General features: G+C 41.4%; 1 protein-coding gene across 1 annotated transcript; it reads right to left on the bottom strand.

Moving 5' to 3' along the window:
- Positions 1–2,719: 2,719 nt before the first annotated feature.
- MDP1 (magnesium dependent phosphatase 1) lies at positions 2,720–15,081 on the bottom strand. Its single transcript, XM_067469736.1, has 7 exons — positions 14,894–15,081; positions 11,550–11,616; positions 11,265–11,325; positions 9,241–9,351; positions 6,795–6,902; positions 6,409–6,494; positions 2,720–2,904 (listed from the first exon to the last, which is right to left on the bottom strand). Exons 2-7 carry the CDS (start codon positions 11,584–11,586, stop codon positions 2,825–2,827), a joined length of 483 nt encoding a protein of 160 aa, XP_067325837.1. The 5' UTR covers positions 11,587–11,616; positions 14,894–15,081; the 3' UTR covers positions 2,720–2,824.
- Positions 15,082–16,382: the final 1,301 nt, after the last annotated feature.

Below are 16,382 nucleotides of genomic sequence, written 5' to 3'. Positions count from 1 at the left end.
GACGGTGGTCAGGCATCCGGATGGCAGAGGACCATCTGATGGCAGAGGACCATCGCTTCAATGCTGGTGGTCTTTGCTTCTTCCAGCACACTAACGTTTGTCCACTTGTCTTCCCAAGATATTTGCAGGATTTTCCAGAGGCATCGCTGATGGAATCGTTCCAGGGGCTGCATGTGACGTCTGTAGATAGTCCACGTCTCACAGGCATAGAGCAGGGTTGGGAGGACAATAGCTTTATAAACAAGCACCTTGGTATCCCTACGGATGTCTCGGTCCTCAAACACTCTCTGCTTCATTCGGGAAAATGCTGCACTCGCAGAGCTCAGGCGGTGTTGTATTTCGGTGTCGATGTTGACTTTGGTGGAGAGGTGGCTGCCAAGGTAGCGGAAATGGTCAACATTTTCTAATGTGACACCATTAAGTTGTATCTCTGGCATTGGGGAGGGGATGGCTGGTGACTGCTGGAAGAGCACTTTGGTTTTCTCGATGTTCAATGACAGGCCAAGCTTCTCGTATGCTTCTGCGAAGGTGTTTAGAGTGGCTTGTAGGTCTTCTTCTGAATGCGCTGTTCCAACTGTTCCACCACTTGTGTCACTTAAAACCGGAAGTGTATACAGCACAGATCTTTTGTGCCGTTTACCTCTTTGGCCCAGGCGTGGCCACGTGACTATAGCGTGGGCAGGGAGGGGCCTTAGCAAGCAGGGAGAAAAATAAATCATATGACGTAACGTCACTCTTTTCTCACCCCCTCCTTCTCTTAAAGGGACACTGTCCCTAAATAACAAAAATAGGTTTTGGGCTGGATATTTTTTTGGTAATGGTTTAGTGGTTTAGAATTACAAAATTCCTAATAAGCCAAGGGAAAGAAAAGCAAATGTTGAGTTAAGTTAGTTTATACTGTTGTGTGTGTGTGTGCATATATATATATATATATACACACAACACACAAACCTTTGTTTATTATATGTCAATTAGATGCCAGGTGTTGAATGTTTAAAAAATCAATAAAAAATAAATTCAGAATTTAATTTATGGACTGGAGATGTTCCATTAATTTCTAATTTTTGTATTACATTTCCTAATAAAGTGCTCTTGCCAGCTATGTTTACCAGTTGTACGGCATTTTTATATTCCAATTAATAAATTTTAAATTTTGCTTTTCATCTTACACATAGATCCGGATGATGGGATCTGTAGTCAAGAGGAAAAGGGAATTGTGTGCATGTCTGTTATGTTTTTCAATGGGATTCAATGGAAGTGCCCCTCCCAAATTAGGACATTCTGCCCTAGAGTTTTCAGGCGCATCTACATTGCAGAATTAAACCAGTTTGACAACACTTTACCTCTTATTGCTCACTGTTATGGCATCATGGGATTTGTAGTTTGGTGAAGCACCAGCCCTCTTGGGAAGAGAAGGCTGAAGACCCTAGGAAACTACAACTCCCAGGATTCCATTGCCTGGAGCCACGACAGTCAAAGTAGTTCCAAACTAAATTAATTCTATAGTGTAGATGCACATACAATAGGATCATGGGGTTTGTAGTTTGGTGAGGCACCAGCCCTCTTGGGCAGAGAAAGTTGAACACCTTAGGAAACTACAACTCTCAGGATACCAAGGCCTGGAGTATTGGCAGTCAAGGTGGTTCCAAACTTAATTAATTCTATAGTGCAGATGCACCTACAATAGGATCATGGGATTTGTATTTTGGTGAGGCACCAACCCTCTTGGGCAGGGAAGGCTGAACACCATAGGAAATTACAACTTCCATGATTCCATTGGCTTGAGCCACGACACTCAAAGTAGTTCCAAACTGAATTAATTCTATAGTGTAGATGCACATACAATAGGATCATGGGGTTTGTAGTTTGGTGAGGCACCAGCCCTCTTGGACAGAGAAGGTTGAACACCTTAGGAAACTACAACTCTCAGGATTCCATTGCCTGGAGTATTGGCAGTCAAAGTGGTTCCAAACTGAATTAATTCTCTAGTGTAGATGCACATACAATAGGGATTTGTAGTTTGGTGATTTGGATCATGGGATTTGTAGTTTGGTGAGGCACCAGCCCTCTTGGGCAGAGAAAGTTGAACACCTTAGGAAACTACAACTCTCAGGATTCCATTGCCTGGAGTATTGGCAGTCAAGGTGGTTCCAGACTGAATTAATTCTATAGTGCAGATGCACGTACAACAGGATCATGGGATTTGTAGTTTGGTGAGGCACCAGCCCTCTTGGGCATAGACGGTTGAACACCTCAGGAAACTACAACTCTCAGGATTCCATTGCCTGGAGTATTGGCAGTCAAAGTAGTTCCAAACTGAATTAATTCTCTAGTGTAGATGCACATACAATAGGATTATGGGATTTGTAGTTTGGTGAGGCACCAGCCCTCTTGGGCAGAGAAGGTTGAACACCTTAGAAAACTACAACTCCCATGATTCCATTACCTGGAGCCACAACAGTCAAAGTAGTTCTGATTGTATTAATTCTATAGTGTAGATGCACGTACAATAGGATCATGGGATTTGTAGTTTGGTGAGGCACCAGCCCTCTTGGGCAGAGAAGGCTGAAGACCTTAGGAAACTATAACTCCCAGGATTCCATTACTTGGAGCCATGGCAGTCGAAGAAGTTCCAAACTGCATTAATTCTATAGTGTAGATGCACGTGCAATAAAAATTTATCCACGAGCAGCTCAGGAAATGCATGTATGTGAGTGAATTGCGGAGAAAAACACACGTATAGTTTATTGATAGCATGTCAACACTTTTGCACATTCTGCGCAAGAAGCGAAGAAGCCCAGTTTTAGCAAAACGGCATCAAGGTTCAGGAATGAGCAAAGGCTTCCAAGCCGCGGCCGAGGAGCGAAAGATTCATGCCGTTGGGGACGAGGATGCATGTCACCCCTGTATGGAAGGAAAAAAGGGACAAAAATTAATTTAGTATTTACCTCCATGCCGTTTTAGGAATATATAACACCTGCCTGGACCATTTCATTGTCTAACTGGGCATTGGTTTAGCCAACTATGGGTGCTTGTCTATAAAGCTATTGTCCTCCCAACCCTGCTATATGCCTGTGAGACGTGGACTGTCTACAGACGTCACATGCAACTCCTGGAACGATTCCATCAGCACTGCCTCCGGAAAATCCTGCAAATCTCTTGGGAAGACAGGCGGACAAATGTCAAAGTGCTGGAAGAAGCAAAGACCACCAGCATTGAAGCAATGGTCCTCCGCCACCAACTCCGCTGGACCGGCCACGTTGTCCGGATGCCCGACCACCGTCTCCCAAAGCAGTTGCTTTACTCTGAACTCAAGAACGGAAAAGGGAATGTTGGTGGACAGGAAAAGAGATTTAAAGACGGGCTCAAAGCCAACCTTAAAAACTCTGGCATAGACACTGAGAACTGGGAAGCCCTGGCCCTTGACCACTCCAGTTGGAGGTCAGCTGTGACCAGCAGTGCTGCAGAATTTGAAGAGGCACGAAAGGAGGGGGAAAGGGAGAAGCATGCCAAGAGGAAGGCGCGTCAAGCCAACCCCGACCATTCATGGCCTTTGGGGGTCTCTCCGAACTCTGTGATTCTATCTATCTATCTATCTATCTATCTATCTATCTATCTATCTATACATAGCTTCTGCCAACCTAGCAGTTCGAAAACATGCAAATGTGAGTAGATCAATAGGTACCACTCCGGCGGGAAGGTAACGGTGCTCCATGCAGTCATGCCGGCCACATGACCTTGGAGGTGTCTACGGACAATGCTGGCTCTTCGGCTTAGAAATGGAGATGAGCACCACACTCCAGAGTCAGACATGACTGGACTTAATGTCAGGGGACTACCTTTACCTTTACCTATCTATACATAGGGAAAGGGAGAAGAGTGCCAAGAGGAAGGCGCATCAAGCCAACCCCGACCGAGACCGCCTTCCACCTGGAAACCAATGCCCTCAGTGCGGGAGAAGATGCAGAGCAAGTATAGGGCTCCACAGCCACATACGGACCCACAAGAATATTGGAAGACAATCATCCTCGGAAAATGAGGGATCGCCTAAGTAAGTAAGTAAAGTAAGCATCTATACCAGGCATGGGAAACTTCAGCCCTCTAGATGTTTTGGACTCCAACTCCCACCATTCCTAACAGCCTCAGGCCCCTTCCTTTCCCCCCTCAGCCGTTCTGAGAAAGGTGGTATACAAATGCTCCCCCAAAAAACTGTTGGAGAGGTTGCCAGGAGGTGGGTATATGTATACATGCAAATATGCAAATGAATTTTGGGGGAAGGTATTTGGAGAGATAGAAGCTATAATGGATATGAAGATAGGGAAAAGTGCAAGCATTGCATTGTTGTCACTATATAACGTTAAGAAATTGAAGAACAAAACGGAGAAAGATGCAATAGATAACATGTTAACTGCAGCAGGATTACTGATAGCAAGGAACTGGAAAGGTAAAAAAAAAATATACCAATTGAAGAATGGTATAAAGAACTCTGGAAAATAGCAATAAATGATAAAGTGACATGTAAGTTAAGAATCAGGAAAGGGGTATGGAAGGAAAACGACTTTGATGAAGTTTGGGGGAAATTTATTGAGAACGGATTAAAAGAAAGAGATGGGAAATTACTTCCACAAGAAGAAATGGTATTTTGGAAAGAGAATGCAAATTGAAGTGGCTCGGAAGGGGGCGGGGGGGGGGGGGGCACAGAGGTAAACAAAAAAAAAGTATACAAGATGTAGATACACTTATAGTTGATGTAATGAACTGGGTATGGAGTGCCTGGCCGCTGTGTCTATCTGGATGAGGACGAACAAGCTGAAGATCAATTCCGACAAGACAGAGGTCCTCCTGGTCGATCGCAAACCAGATCGGGGTATAGGGTGGCAACCTGTGCTGGACGGGGTTACACTCCCCCTGAAGCCACAGGTCCGCAGTTTGGAAGTCCTCTTGGATGCATCGCTCATGTTTGAGGCTCAGGCATCGGTGGTATCTGGGAGGGCTTTTGCACAATTGAGACTCGTGCGCCAACTGCGACCGTACCTCGTAAAGGCTGATCTGGCTGGGGTGGTCCATGCCTTGGTCACCTCTAGATTGGATTACTGTAATGCGCTCTACGTGGGGCTGCCCTTGAAACGGCTCGGAAATTCCAATTGGTCCAACGGGCAGCAGCCAGGATGTTAACGGATGCTCCTTACAGAGAGAGGTCAATCCTCCTGTTCAAGGAGCTCCACTGGCTGCCGTTTATTTTCCGAGCCCAATTTAAGGTGCAGGTGCTTACCTTCAAAGCCCTAAACGGTTTGGGACCATCCTACCTGCGTGACTGCATCTCCGTGTATGAACCCACACGTTCACTTCGCTCATCTGGAGAGGCCCTGCTCGTGATCCCGCCTGCGTCGCAAGCGCGCTTGGTGGGGACACGAGACAAGGCCTTTTCTGTGGTGGCCCCCCGACTCTGGAACACCCTCCCCAAAGATCTTAGACAGGCCCCTACATTGGCAGTCTTTAGAAAGAACTTGAAGACCTGGCTGTTCTGATGTGCCTTCCCAGATTAGGAATCTCCAATACCAAGTCCCAGAAGCACTTTAGTAGAACTAAGGTTACTGCACACCGCACACTGCACTTCCTTATAATCCTACATACCTCCTGTCACATCAGCACTTTTAATCTTGTACCCATTACTCTGGCCCGGCCCAGTTTTTATAGTGTCTTGATGTATTGTTTATTGTAACATTGCTTTAACTGTTTTTAATTTGCTTAGGTGTTGTATTGTTGTGTTGTGTTTTGAGGCCTTGGCCTATGTAAGCTGCATCGAGTCCTTCGGGAGATGCTAGCGGGGTACAAATAAAGTTAATAATAAATAATAATAATTAATATGGAATATAAGAATATTGAAAGTATTGATGTATTGATGTATTCTAAGAAAACCAATAAAATACATACATTAAAAAAACAAATGCGGTAAATAAATGAATGAGATTTGTAGTTTGGTGAGGAACCACACTCTCTAGCAAAGGAGGCTAAAGTCTCTTAGGAGGCTAAAGTGCCCCTTCCACACAGCTAAGTAAAATCCCACGTTTGAACTGGAATATATCACAGTGTGGACTCAGATAACCCAGTTCAAAGCAGATATTGTGGGATTTTCTGCTTTGATATTCTGGGTTATATGGCTGTGTGGAAGGGTGCTAGAACTGCAACGCACATGATTGCATAGCATAGAGTTAAAGTGGTACCAAACTGCATTAACTCTACAGTGTGGATGGCCCCATTGTTGTAATACAGTGACAGGACGCATGGGACAGTTGAAGTGGTACCAAACTGCATTAACTCTACAGTGTGGATGGCCCTATTGTTGTGTTACAGAGACAGGACGCATGGGAGACGAACAAAGACATATGCACACGTGTCTCTGGGTACCTAATTTGCTGACATCATAAATATTACGGCTTTCGTCGTCAAAGAAGAGCATCTGACAGAGGGGGATCCCGCTCTGTTGAGATAACCTGTGGAAGATTAGGAGAGAAAGGAATGAGAGTATTTATACCGCACATTGAAGCTCTAAATTCTCCCATCTTCATGATTCTCTATCCATTAATTTGACAGTATAGATCAGGCATGGGCAAACTTGGGCCATCCAGGTGTTTTGGACTTCAACTGCCACAACTCCTAACAGCCGGTAGGCTGTTAGGAGTTGTGGGAGTTGAAGTCCAAAACACCTGGACGGCCCAAGTTTGCCAATGCTTGATATAGATAAACCCAGAGATGGAAGAAAAGGGGATTTTGGAAGTAGATAAGGGGCTTACCTTTGGAAATGGGTGACTTTGCTGCCGGGGTAGATCTCTGTGCAACGGAAGTAGCTACTGAGGCTCAGAAGATCCAAGAGCTGAGTCGCCCCTCGGATCTCACCTGTCCTGGGAGAAAAGAGAGAAAAGAAGGAACAGTTAAATATTAAAGAATGGAATCATATGGACTTTGGTTGTTGTTGGGTGCCTTCAAGTCGGTTCCGAGTTTGGGAGACTTTGGATGCATCTACGCTGTAGAATGAATACAGCTTAGCGCAACTTTACCTATCCTGGCTTGATACAATGGGATCTTGGGAGTTGTAGTTTTGCAAGTTTTTGGGCCTTCTCTGCCAAGTGACCTCATGCCTCAAGCAAGCTACAACTCCCAGGATTCCAAAGCATTGAGGCATAACAGTTAAAGTGGTGCTAAACTGCATTCAATCTACAGTGTAGATGCACCCCCTATCACAGGGTTTTCTGGGCGTGAGAGTGTGTGACACAGGCACACCAGTAACATGGTAGAATATTTATTGTTGTTGTTGTTGTTCTTATTATATTTATTGTTGTTGCTGTTATTATATTTTCATTATATATTTATTATATTTTTTGTTATTATATTTATCATTATATTTATTGTTATTACATTTTATATTTATTGTTGCTATTCTTATTATGTGTAGTTATTATTATACACATATAATAATAACTACACATGTAGTTATTATTATACACATATTTTATCATTATATTTATTGTGTTTATTATTATTATAATTATCATTATATTTATTGTTATTACATTTTATATTTATTGTTGTTATTTTTATTATTTTTATTGTTATTATTATAATATTTTTATTATTTTATCATTATATTTATTGTGTTTATTGTTATTATATTTGTCATTATATTTATTGTTATTACATTTTATATTTATTGTTGTTATTTTTACTATATTTATTGTTGTTATTATTATTATATTTTTATTATTTTATCATTATATTTATTGTTGTTGTTATTATTATATTTATCATTATATTTATTGTTATTGCATTTTATATTTATTGTTGTTATTTTTATTATATGTATTGTTGTTGTTATTATATTTTTATTATTTTATCATTATATTTATTGTGTTATTGTTATTATATTTATCATTATATTTATTGTTATTACATTTTATATTTATTGTTATTTTATTATATTTATTGTTATTATTACATTTTTATTATTTTATCATTATTTTTATTGTGTTTACTGTTATTATATTTATCATTATATTTATTGTTATTACATTTTATATTTATTGTTGTTATTTTTATTATATTTATTATTGTTGTTATTTTTTATTATATTTATTGTTGTTGTTATTATTATATTTTTATTATTTTATCATTATATTTATCGGGTTGTTGTAGGTTTTTTCGAGCTATATGACCATGTTCTAGAGGCATTTTCTCCTGACGTTTCGCCTGCATCTATGGTAAGCATCCTCCTGAGGATGCTTGCCATAGATGCAGGCGAAACGTCAGGAGAAAATGCCTCTAGAACATGGCCATATAGCCCGGAAAAACCTACAACAACCCAGTGATTCCGGCCATGAAAGCCTTCGACAATACATTATATTTATTGTTGTTATTGTTATTATATTTATCATTATATGTATTGTTATTACATTTTAAATTTATTGTTATTTTTATTATTTTATTGTTGTTATTATTATATATATTTTATTTTATCATTATATTTATTGTTATTATATTTATCACTACATTTATTATTATTATTATATATTATTATTATTATTATTGTATTATTATTATAATATTTATATTTATTATTATGGCTTAGATATCACTGTTTTTCCGTTTCCCATGTTTTCTTTAGCAGTTTGTATGACAATTGGGAATTTTAACCCACAATTATATTTCCGAGCGTGTGAAGTAGCAGTAATTATATCACGTTTGTTGCCGAAGACGTAAAAAGAGATCCAGTGACATCTGAAAACCCAGTATATATATTTAAACCACTAGCAGAATCATCTACTTTGCTTGTGTAATCAATAACTTAAGTTTCCTCTTGCATCGGCCTCTTTTACTTCCTACTTCCAAGTGTATTCTTTCTCTATAGGTGCAACTACGCTGTAGAAGTAATGCAGTATTGGCACCACTTTCACTGCCATGGCTCAATGCTGTGGAGTCCTGGGAGTTGTAGTTTTCCAAGGTCTTTCACCTTCTCCGCCAAAGAGTTCGGTTGTATCTCACCAAACTACAAATCCCAACATCCCACAGTTTGAGCCTTGGCAGTTCAAGTGGGGTCTGCATTAATTCAACAGAGGAGAATGGCATGTCCTTTTGAGATGCTGCAGGACTTCAATTCCCAGCAGCCCTTGCTAGCATAAGCCCTGGTAAGGGATGCTGGGAATTGTAGTCCAAACACACGTGAGATGGAACTGGATCCTGACTCACCGTGAAGCAACAGCCATAGGGATCCCCTCGCTGTGCAATCTTTCCAATACAGCCGGCACTTCGGGATAGAGATTCACAAGTTGTCCGTTCCGATCTCGTATTGAGCCATCACTGGGAGAAAAAAAGAGACAAGATTCAGGTGTGTGTTGCTTCCCAGTTTTGTTAGAATCAATACTCTGGTTGAACTTCCATGGCTCAATGCTATGGGATCTTGGGAGTTGTAGTTTCCCAAGGTCTTCAGCCTTCTCTGCCCAGGAGGGCTGGTGCTTCACAAACTATATATCCCAGGAGATCCACATTAACTGCCCTGGGTCAATGCTATGGAACCCTGGGCGTTGTCCTTTGGCAGAGAAGGCTGAAGACCTTGGGAAACTACAACTCCCAGGATTCAATAGCATTCCCAGGATTCAAAGCACTTTATTAGAGTTTAAGACTCTCTGCACATTGCACTTGCCCGGAAATCAAACATACCTCCTGCCACACCCAGCACTTTTCACCTGTACCCATCACTGGCCCAGCCCTGGTTTTTATTGCGTAATGATGTAATGTTTTGTAATTGCTTATGTTTTAATTTGCTTTAAATTGTATTGTTATTGTTTTGTTGTTGTTGTGTTGAGGCCTTGGCCTTTGTAAGCCGCATCGAGCCCTGCGGGAGATGCTAGCGGGGTACAAATAAAGTTTAATAATAATAATAATAATAATAATAATAATAATAATTCAGCAATTAAAGTGGTCTCAAACTGTGTTCATATTTCTGCATCCATATAAAGTTATTATTATTATTATTATTGACACAAAAGCACAGTATGTCACAGCAAACGAGATCTATATGCTGGATTTTGTATCACAAAATCACAAGTTGAACACTTCCCAAGCATCTAGGATGGTGCGATGTATATTATTATTATTATTATTATTATTATTATTATTATTATATTATTATATAATATTATTAAGTGCAGGCCAAGGTCTTTAGGCACTGCACCCGGTGTGCTGATCACCACTGGGACCACCTTTACTGGCTTGTACCAGAATTGTTGTTGTTGTTGTTATTATTATTATTATGTTGTTGTTGTTATTTGAAACCCATGTATTGGGCTTAGACCCTATGTAAGTCACCCTGAGTCCCTTTGGGGAGATGGTGGTGAGATACAAAAATGAAGTTGTTGTTGTTGTTATTTGAAACACAACAAGATGAGTCCACAGCAGACAAGATCCCTCTGCTGGCTGTTGTATTGGATCACACGTCGGACACTTCCCAAGTGTCTAGGACTGCGTGATATATCGGCAAATAATGTGTGCAGATCCCAGTAAGGTAGCCTTTTGCCGCTGGCAGATGGTAATTTTGTCAGCGCTGATTGTTTTTAAGTGCAGGCCAAGGTCTTTAGGTACTGCACCTGGTGTGCTGATCACCACTGGGACCAGCTTTACTGGCTTGTGCCAGAGTCTTTGTTGTTGTTGTTGTCGGTGTGATGTTTATTATTATTATTATTATTATTATTATTATTATTATTATTTTGTTGTTGTTGTTGTTTGAAACCCATGTATTGGGCTTAGACCCTATGTAAGTCACCCTGAGTCCTTTGGGGAGATGGTGGCGAGATACAAAGTTGTTGTTGTTATTATTTGAAACACAACAAGATGAGTCCACAGCAGACAAGATCCCTCTGCTGGCTGTTGTATTGGATCACACGTCGGACACTTCCCAAGTGTCTAGGACTGCGTGATGTATCGGCAAATAATGTGTGCAGATCCCAGTAAGGTGGCCTTTTGCCGCTGGCAGAAGGTAATTTTGTCAGCACCGATTGTGTTTAAGTGCAGGCCAAGGTCTTTAGGTGCTGCACCTGGTGTGCTGATCACCACTGGGACCACCTTTACTTGCTTGTGTCAGGGTTTTTGTTGTTGTAGTAGTTGTTATTATTATTAATATTATGGAACAGTCATGGGCAAACTTCAGCCCTCCAGGTTTTTTGGACTCCAACTCCCACAATTCCTAACAGCCTATGAACTATCCTTATGTTTACCTGTCTTTCTTGAATGGAGGATCCACATGGGTGTCAACCCAAAACGGCCACAGGGTATAATCTGCATGAGATACATCAATTAATTCACTTTGAATTCCTTTCCCAATAAGAATTTGAACCCCCCTCTTGCTGAATTTTGCTCTAGGAAGATTCCACAGCATCAACATCTTTTTTGCCAATAATCAATGGGATAATCAATAGATATGATGTCAGTGTAGATGGGGCCTAAGGTTCAAATCTTTGCTCAGCCATGTCTATTCTTGCTCTTGCAGGAGTAACGCTTACCCAAGTCAAACACCACCAGCGAAGGTTTTTTGGTCATCTTCTAAAGAGAAGCAGGTCACGTCGATTCCTAAGAAGAAACCAGATCTATATTACAAGCCTGCCATGCATTACCCCCAAACTACAACTCCCAGGAGTCAATAAGGGAATCTACACTGTAGAATGGATGCAGCTTGACACCACTTTAATGCCAGGGAGTCATTGGAGTTGTAGTTGTACAAGGTCTTTAGCCTTCTCCGCCAAAAAGTGCTGGTGCCTCACCAAACTAGAACTCCCAGGGTTCTATAGCATGGAGCCATGGCCGTTCAAGGGCTGTCAAATTGGATTAATTTGATGGTGTAGCTGCACCCTAGGACTCTACAGAACCTTGATGGCGCAATGGGTTCTTGTGCCTGTTGGACTGCTGACCTGAAGGTTGCTGGTTCAAATCTGCAAGACAGGGTGAGCTCCCATCTGTCAGCTCTAGCTTGCAGGGACATGAGAGAAGCCTCACAGCAGAATGGAAACACATCTGGGCATCAACAGCTCTGTTGATGGCCAATTCTCTCATACCAGAAGCAACCCTAGGACTCTGAGAGACCAGGAATCGAATCCATACTGAATTATGGAAATCCACTAGGAAAACTTGGGTGAGTCCGTGAGTCACACTCTTTTGGCCTCAGACACCTCCAAGATCATGTGGCCAGCATTACTACATGGAGTGCCGTTACCTTCCCACCGGAGCGCTCCCTATTGATCTACTCGCATTTGCATGTTTTTGAATTGCTAGGTTGGCAGAAGCTGGGGCTAACAGCAGGAGCTCACCCTGCTCCTCAGCAAGTTGAACAACTCAGCGGTTTAACCCGCTGCACCACCAGGGGGGCTAATAATAATAATAATAATAATAATAATAATAGGTGAGCATTGAGCCATGGCAGCTAAAGTGGGTCACCTGGGATTTGTAGTTTGCTGAGGCTGGGTTCTTACCAAACTACAAATCCCAGGTGACCCTCTTTAGCCAACATGTAGTAGTAGTAATAATAATAATAATAATAATAATAATAATAATAATAATAAAATAGATATGCATTGAGCCATGGCAGCTGAAGTGGGTCATCTGGAATTTGTAGTTTGCTGAGGCTGGGTTCTTGCCAAACTACAAATCCCAGGTGACCCTCTTTAGCCAACATGTAATAATAATAATAATAATAATAATAATAATAATAAAATAGATGAGCATTGAGCCATGGCAGCTGAAGTGGGTCACCTGGGATTTGTAGTTTGGCGAGGCTGGGTCCTTATCAAACTACAAATCGCAGGTGACCCTTTTTAGCCAACATGTAGTAGTGATATCGAGCTAGTAGTAATAATAATAATAATAATAATAATAATAATAATAATGTATTGTTGAAGGCTTTCATGGCCGGAATTACTGCGTTGTTGTAGGTTTTTTTGGGCTATATGGCCTTGTTCCAGAGGCATTCTCTCCTGACGTTTCGCCTGCATCTATGGCAAGCATCCTCAGAGGTAGTGAGGTGAGTGAGGTCATCTCACTACCTCTGAGGATGCTTGGCATAGATGCAGGCGAAACATCAGGAGAGAATGCCTCTAGAACATGGCCATATAGCCCAAAAAAACCTTCAACAACCCAATAATAATAATAATAATATGAGCATTGAGCCATGGCAGCCAAAGTGGGTCACCTGGGATTTGTAGTTTGGTGAAGCTGGGTCCTTATCAAACTACAAATCCTAGGTGACCCTCTTTAGCCAACATGTAGTAATAATAATAATAATAATAGTAGTAGTAGTAGTAATAGTAATGTATTGTTGAAGGCTTTCGTGGCCGGAATCACTGGGTTGTTGTAGGCTTTGTAGTTTGGTGAGGCTGGGTCCTTATCAAACTACAAATCCCGAGTGACCCTCTTTAGCCAACATGTAGTAGTAATAATAATAATAGTAATAATAGTAATGTATTGTTGAAGGCTTTCATGGCCGGAATCACTGAGTTGTTGTAGGCTTTGTAGTTTGGTGAGGCTGGGTCCTTATCAAACTACAAATCCCAAGTGACCCTCTTTAGCCAACATGTAATAATAATAATAATAATAATAATAATAATAATAATGTATTGTTGAAGGCTTTCATGGCTGGAATCACTGGGTTGTTGTAGGTTTTGTAGTTTGGTGAGGCTGGGTCCTTATCAAACTACAAATCCCAGGTGACAGTAGTAATAATAAAAAAATAATAATAATAGTAATGTATTGTTGAAGGCTTTCGTGGCTGGAATCACTGAGTTGTTATAGGTTTTGTAGCTTGGTGAGGTTGGGTCCTTATCAAACTACAAATCCCAGGTAACAGTAGTAGTAATAATAATAATAATAGTAATGTATTGTTGAAGGCTTTCATGGCCGGAATCACTGGGTTGTTGTAGGTTTTGTAGTTTGGTGAGGCTGGGTCCTTATCAAACTACAAATCCCAGGTGACAGTAGTAATAATAAAAAATAATAATAATAGTAATGTATTGTTGAAGGCTTTCATGGCTGGAATCACTGAGTTGTTATAGGTTTTGTAGCTTGGTGAGGTTGGGTCCTTATCAAACTACAAATCCCAGGTAACAGTAGTAGTAATAATAATAATAATAGTAATGTATTGTTGAAGGCTTTCATGGCTGGAATCACTGAGTTGTAGGTTTTGTAGTTTGGTGAGGCTGGGTCCTTATCAAACTACAAATCCCAGGTGACACTAGTAGTAATAATAATAATAATAATAGTAATGTATTGTTGAAGGCTTTCATGGCCGGAATCACTGATTTGTTGTAGGTTTTGTAGTTTGGTGAGGCTGGGTCCTTATCAAACTACAAATCCCAGGTGACAGTAGTAATAATAATAATAGTAATAATAATGTATTGTTGAAGGCTTTCATGGCTGGAATCACTGGGTTGTTGTAGGTTTTGTAGTTTGGTGAGGCTGGGTCCTTATCAAACTACAAATCCCAGGTGACAGTAGTAATAATAATAATAATAATAATAATAGTAATGTATTGTTGAAGGCTTTCATGGCCGGAATCACTGGGTTGTTGTAGGTTTTGTAGTTTGGTGAGGCTGGGTCCTTATCAAACTACAAATCCCAAGTGAACCACTCTGGCTCATTGCAACAGAATGCTGGGAGTTGTAGTTTTGTGAGGCCCCAGCCCTCTTTGACAGTATTCCAAAGTGGTGCCTGATTGCATCCATTAATGCTACAGTGTGGAACCCAGGCAACATGGGCATTACAGCTGTCTTTGGATGCAAGAAAACTTATGCAACCTGCTCTGCAAAGGGAAGATCTCCTATCTATCTCCTCCCTCCCTTAATCCTGAGCCCAAAAGTACCTTTTCTGCTCCTCTGGAGGTCAAGCCACTGCCTTCTTCCTTGGCCCAAATGGGGCTGTTCTGTTCAACGGGGTCCTGCAGCAGCACCAGGGATGGATGAGGGGTCTTCTAGTCCTTTTCCAGCCTCTCTGTTCAGTTCCTCTTGCTCTCTGCCTGCTTCCTGGAGCACGTGGTCCCAAAGCTACAGAAGCAGAATTGTTGCCAGACAGTTCCAGGGCTTACCGGTTAACTCCTGAAGTCCCAGAGTCCAAAGGCGGAAAGAAATATTCCTGCCAAGCAGGGATGGGCAACAGCTTTGGAACAAGGCAATCTAATAATGATAATGATAATAATAATATAGTTTCAGGGGGAGAAAGAGCATGCTATTTGAATGCAAGTTTGCAAAACTGGGGGAAATATTCCCAGCAGCAGAATGCAAGCAGTTGCATCACTAACTATTGGAATTGTATGCTGAGTGTAGACCAGGCCTGGGCAAACTTGGGCCCTCCTGGTGTTTTGGACTGCAACTCCCACAATTCCTAACAGCCTACCGGCTGTTAGGAATTGTGGGAGTTGAAGTCCAAAACACCAGGAGGGCCCAAGTTTGCCCAGGCCTGGTGTAGACCCATATAATGCAGTTTGTTGATGCATTAATTTCATGTAGGGCAGTGTTTCTTAACCTGTGGGTCGGGACCCCTGGAGGGGTCACAAGGGGGTGTCAGAGGGGTCGCCAAAGACCATCAGAAAACACATTATTTTCTGTTGGTTATGAGGTTTCTGTGTGGGAAGTTTGGCCCAGTTCTGTCACTGGTGGGGTTCAGAATGCTCTTTGATTGTAGGTGAACTATACATCCCAGTAACTACAACTCACAAGTGTCAACGTCTATCTTCCCCAAACTCCACCATTGTTCACATTTGGGCATATTGAGTATCCATGCCAAGTTTGGTTCAGATCCATCATTGTTTAAGTCCACAGTGCTCTACCTGGATGTAGGTGAACTACAACTCCCAAACTCAAGGTACCACCAAAGTGTTTTCTGTTGGTTGTGAGAGTTCTGAGCGGAGTTTGGTTCAATTCCATCATTGGTGGAGTTCAGAAGGCTCTTTGATTGTAGGTGAACTATAAATCCCAGCAACTACAACTCCCCAATGACAAAATCAATCCCCCCCCCACCCCACCAGTATTCAAACTTGGGCGTATTGAGTATTTGTGCCAAATTTGGTCCACTAAATGAAAATACATCAGATATTTACATTACAATTGATATCAGTAGCAAAATGACAGTTATGAAGTAGCAATGAAAATGATTTTATGGTTGGGGGGTCACCACAACAGGAGGAACTCTATTAAGGGGTCGTGGCAATAGGAAGGCTGAGAACCACTGATATCATGTCAGATTCTTAGAGCCATAGAATACTGGTACTGGAAGGGATCCCCGTGGGACATCTAATCCAACCCCTTGCTGAATATAGGATCTCCAGCTAAAGCATCAGGTATTTGTTTATTTAT

Source organism: Anolis sagrei, chromosome 6, assembly GCF_037176765.1.
Source record: "Anolis sagrei isolate rAnoSag1 chromosome 6, rAnoSag1.mat, whole genome shotgun sequence".
Lineage (NCBI taxonomy): Eukaryota > Metazoa > Chordata > Lepidosauria > Squamata > Dactyloidae > Anolis > Anolis sagrei.
Note: the sequence above shows the minus strand (reverse complement) of the source record. Positions and strands in the feature narration are given on the sequence as shown.

Excerpts from the sequence above, each read along its gene's own strand:
- MDP1 (XM_067469736.1), bottom strand. The coding sequence starts at position 11,586 with ATGACCAAAAAACCTTCGCTGGTGGTGTTTGACTTGG. Across the intron at positions 6,903-9,240 it reads CCTATGGCTGTTGCTTCACG|GACAGGTGAGATCCGAGGGG; the intron begins GTGAGTCAGGAT and ends CTTTTCTCCCAG. Across the intron at positions 2,905-6,408 it reads TTATGATGTCAGCAAATTAG|GGGTGACATGCATCCTCGTC; the intron begins GTACCCAGAGAC and ends CCTTCCATACAG.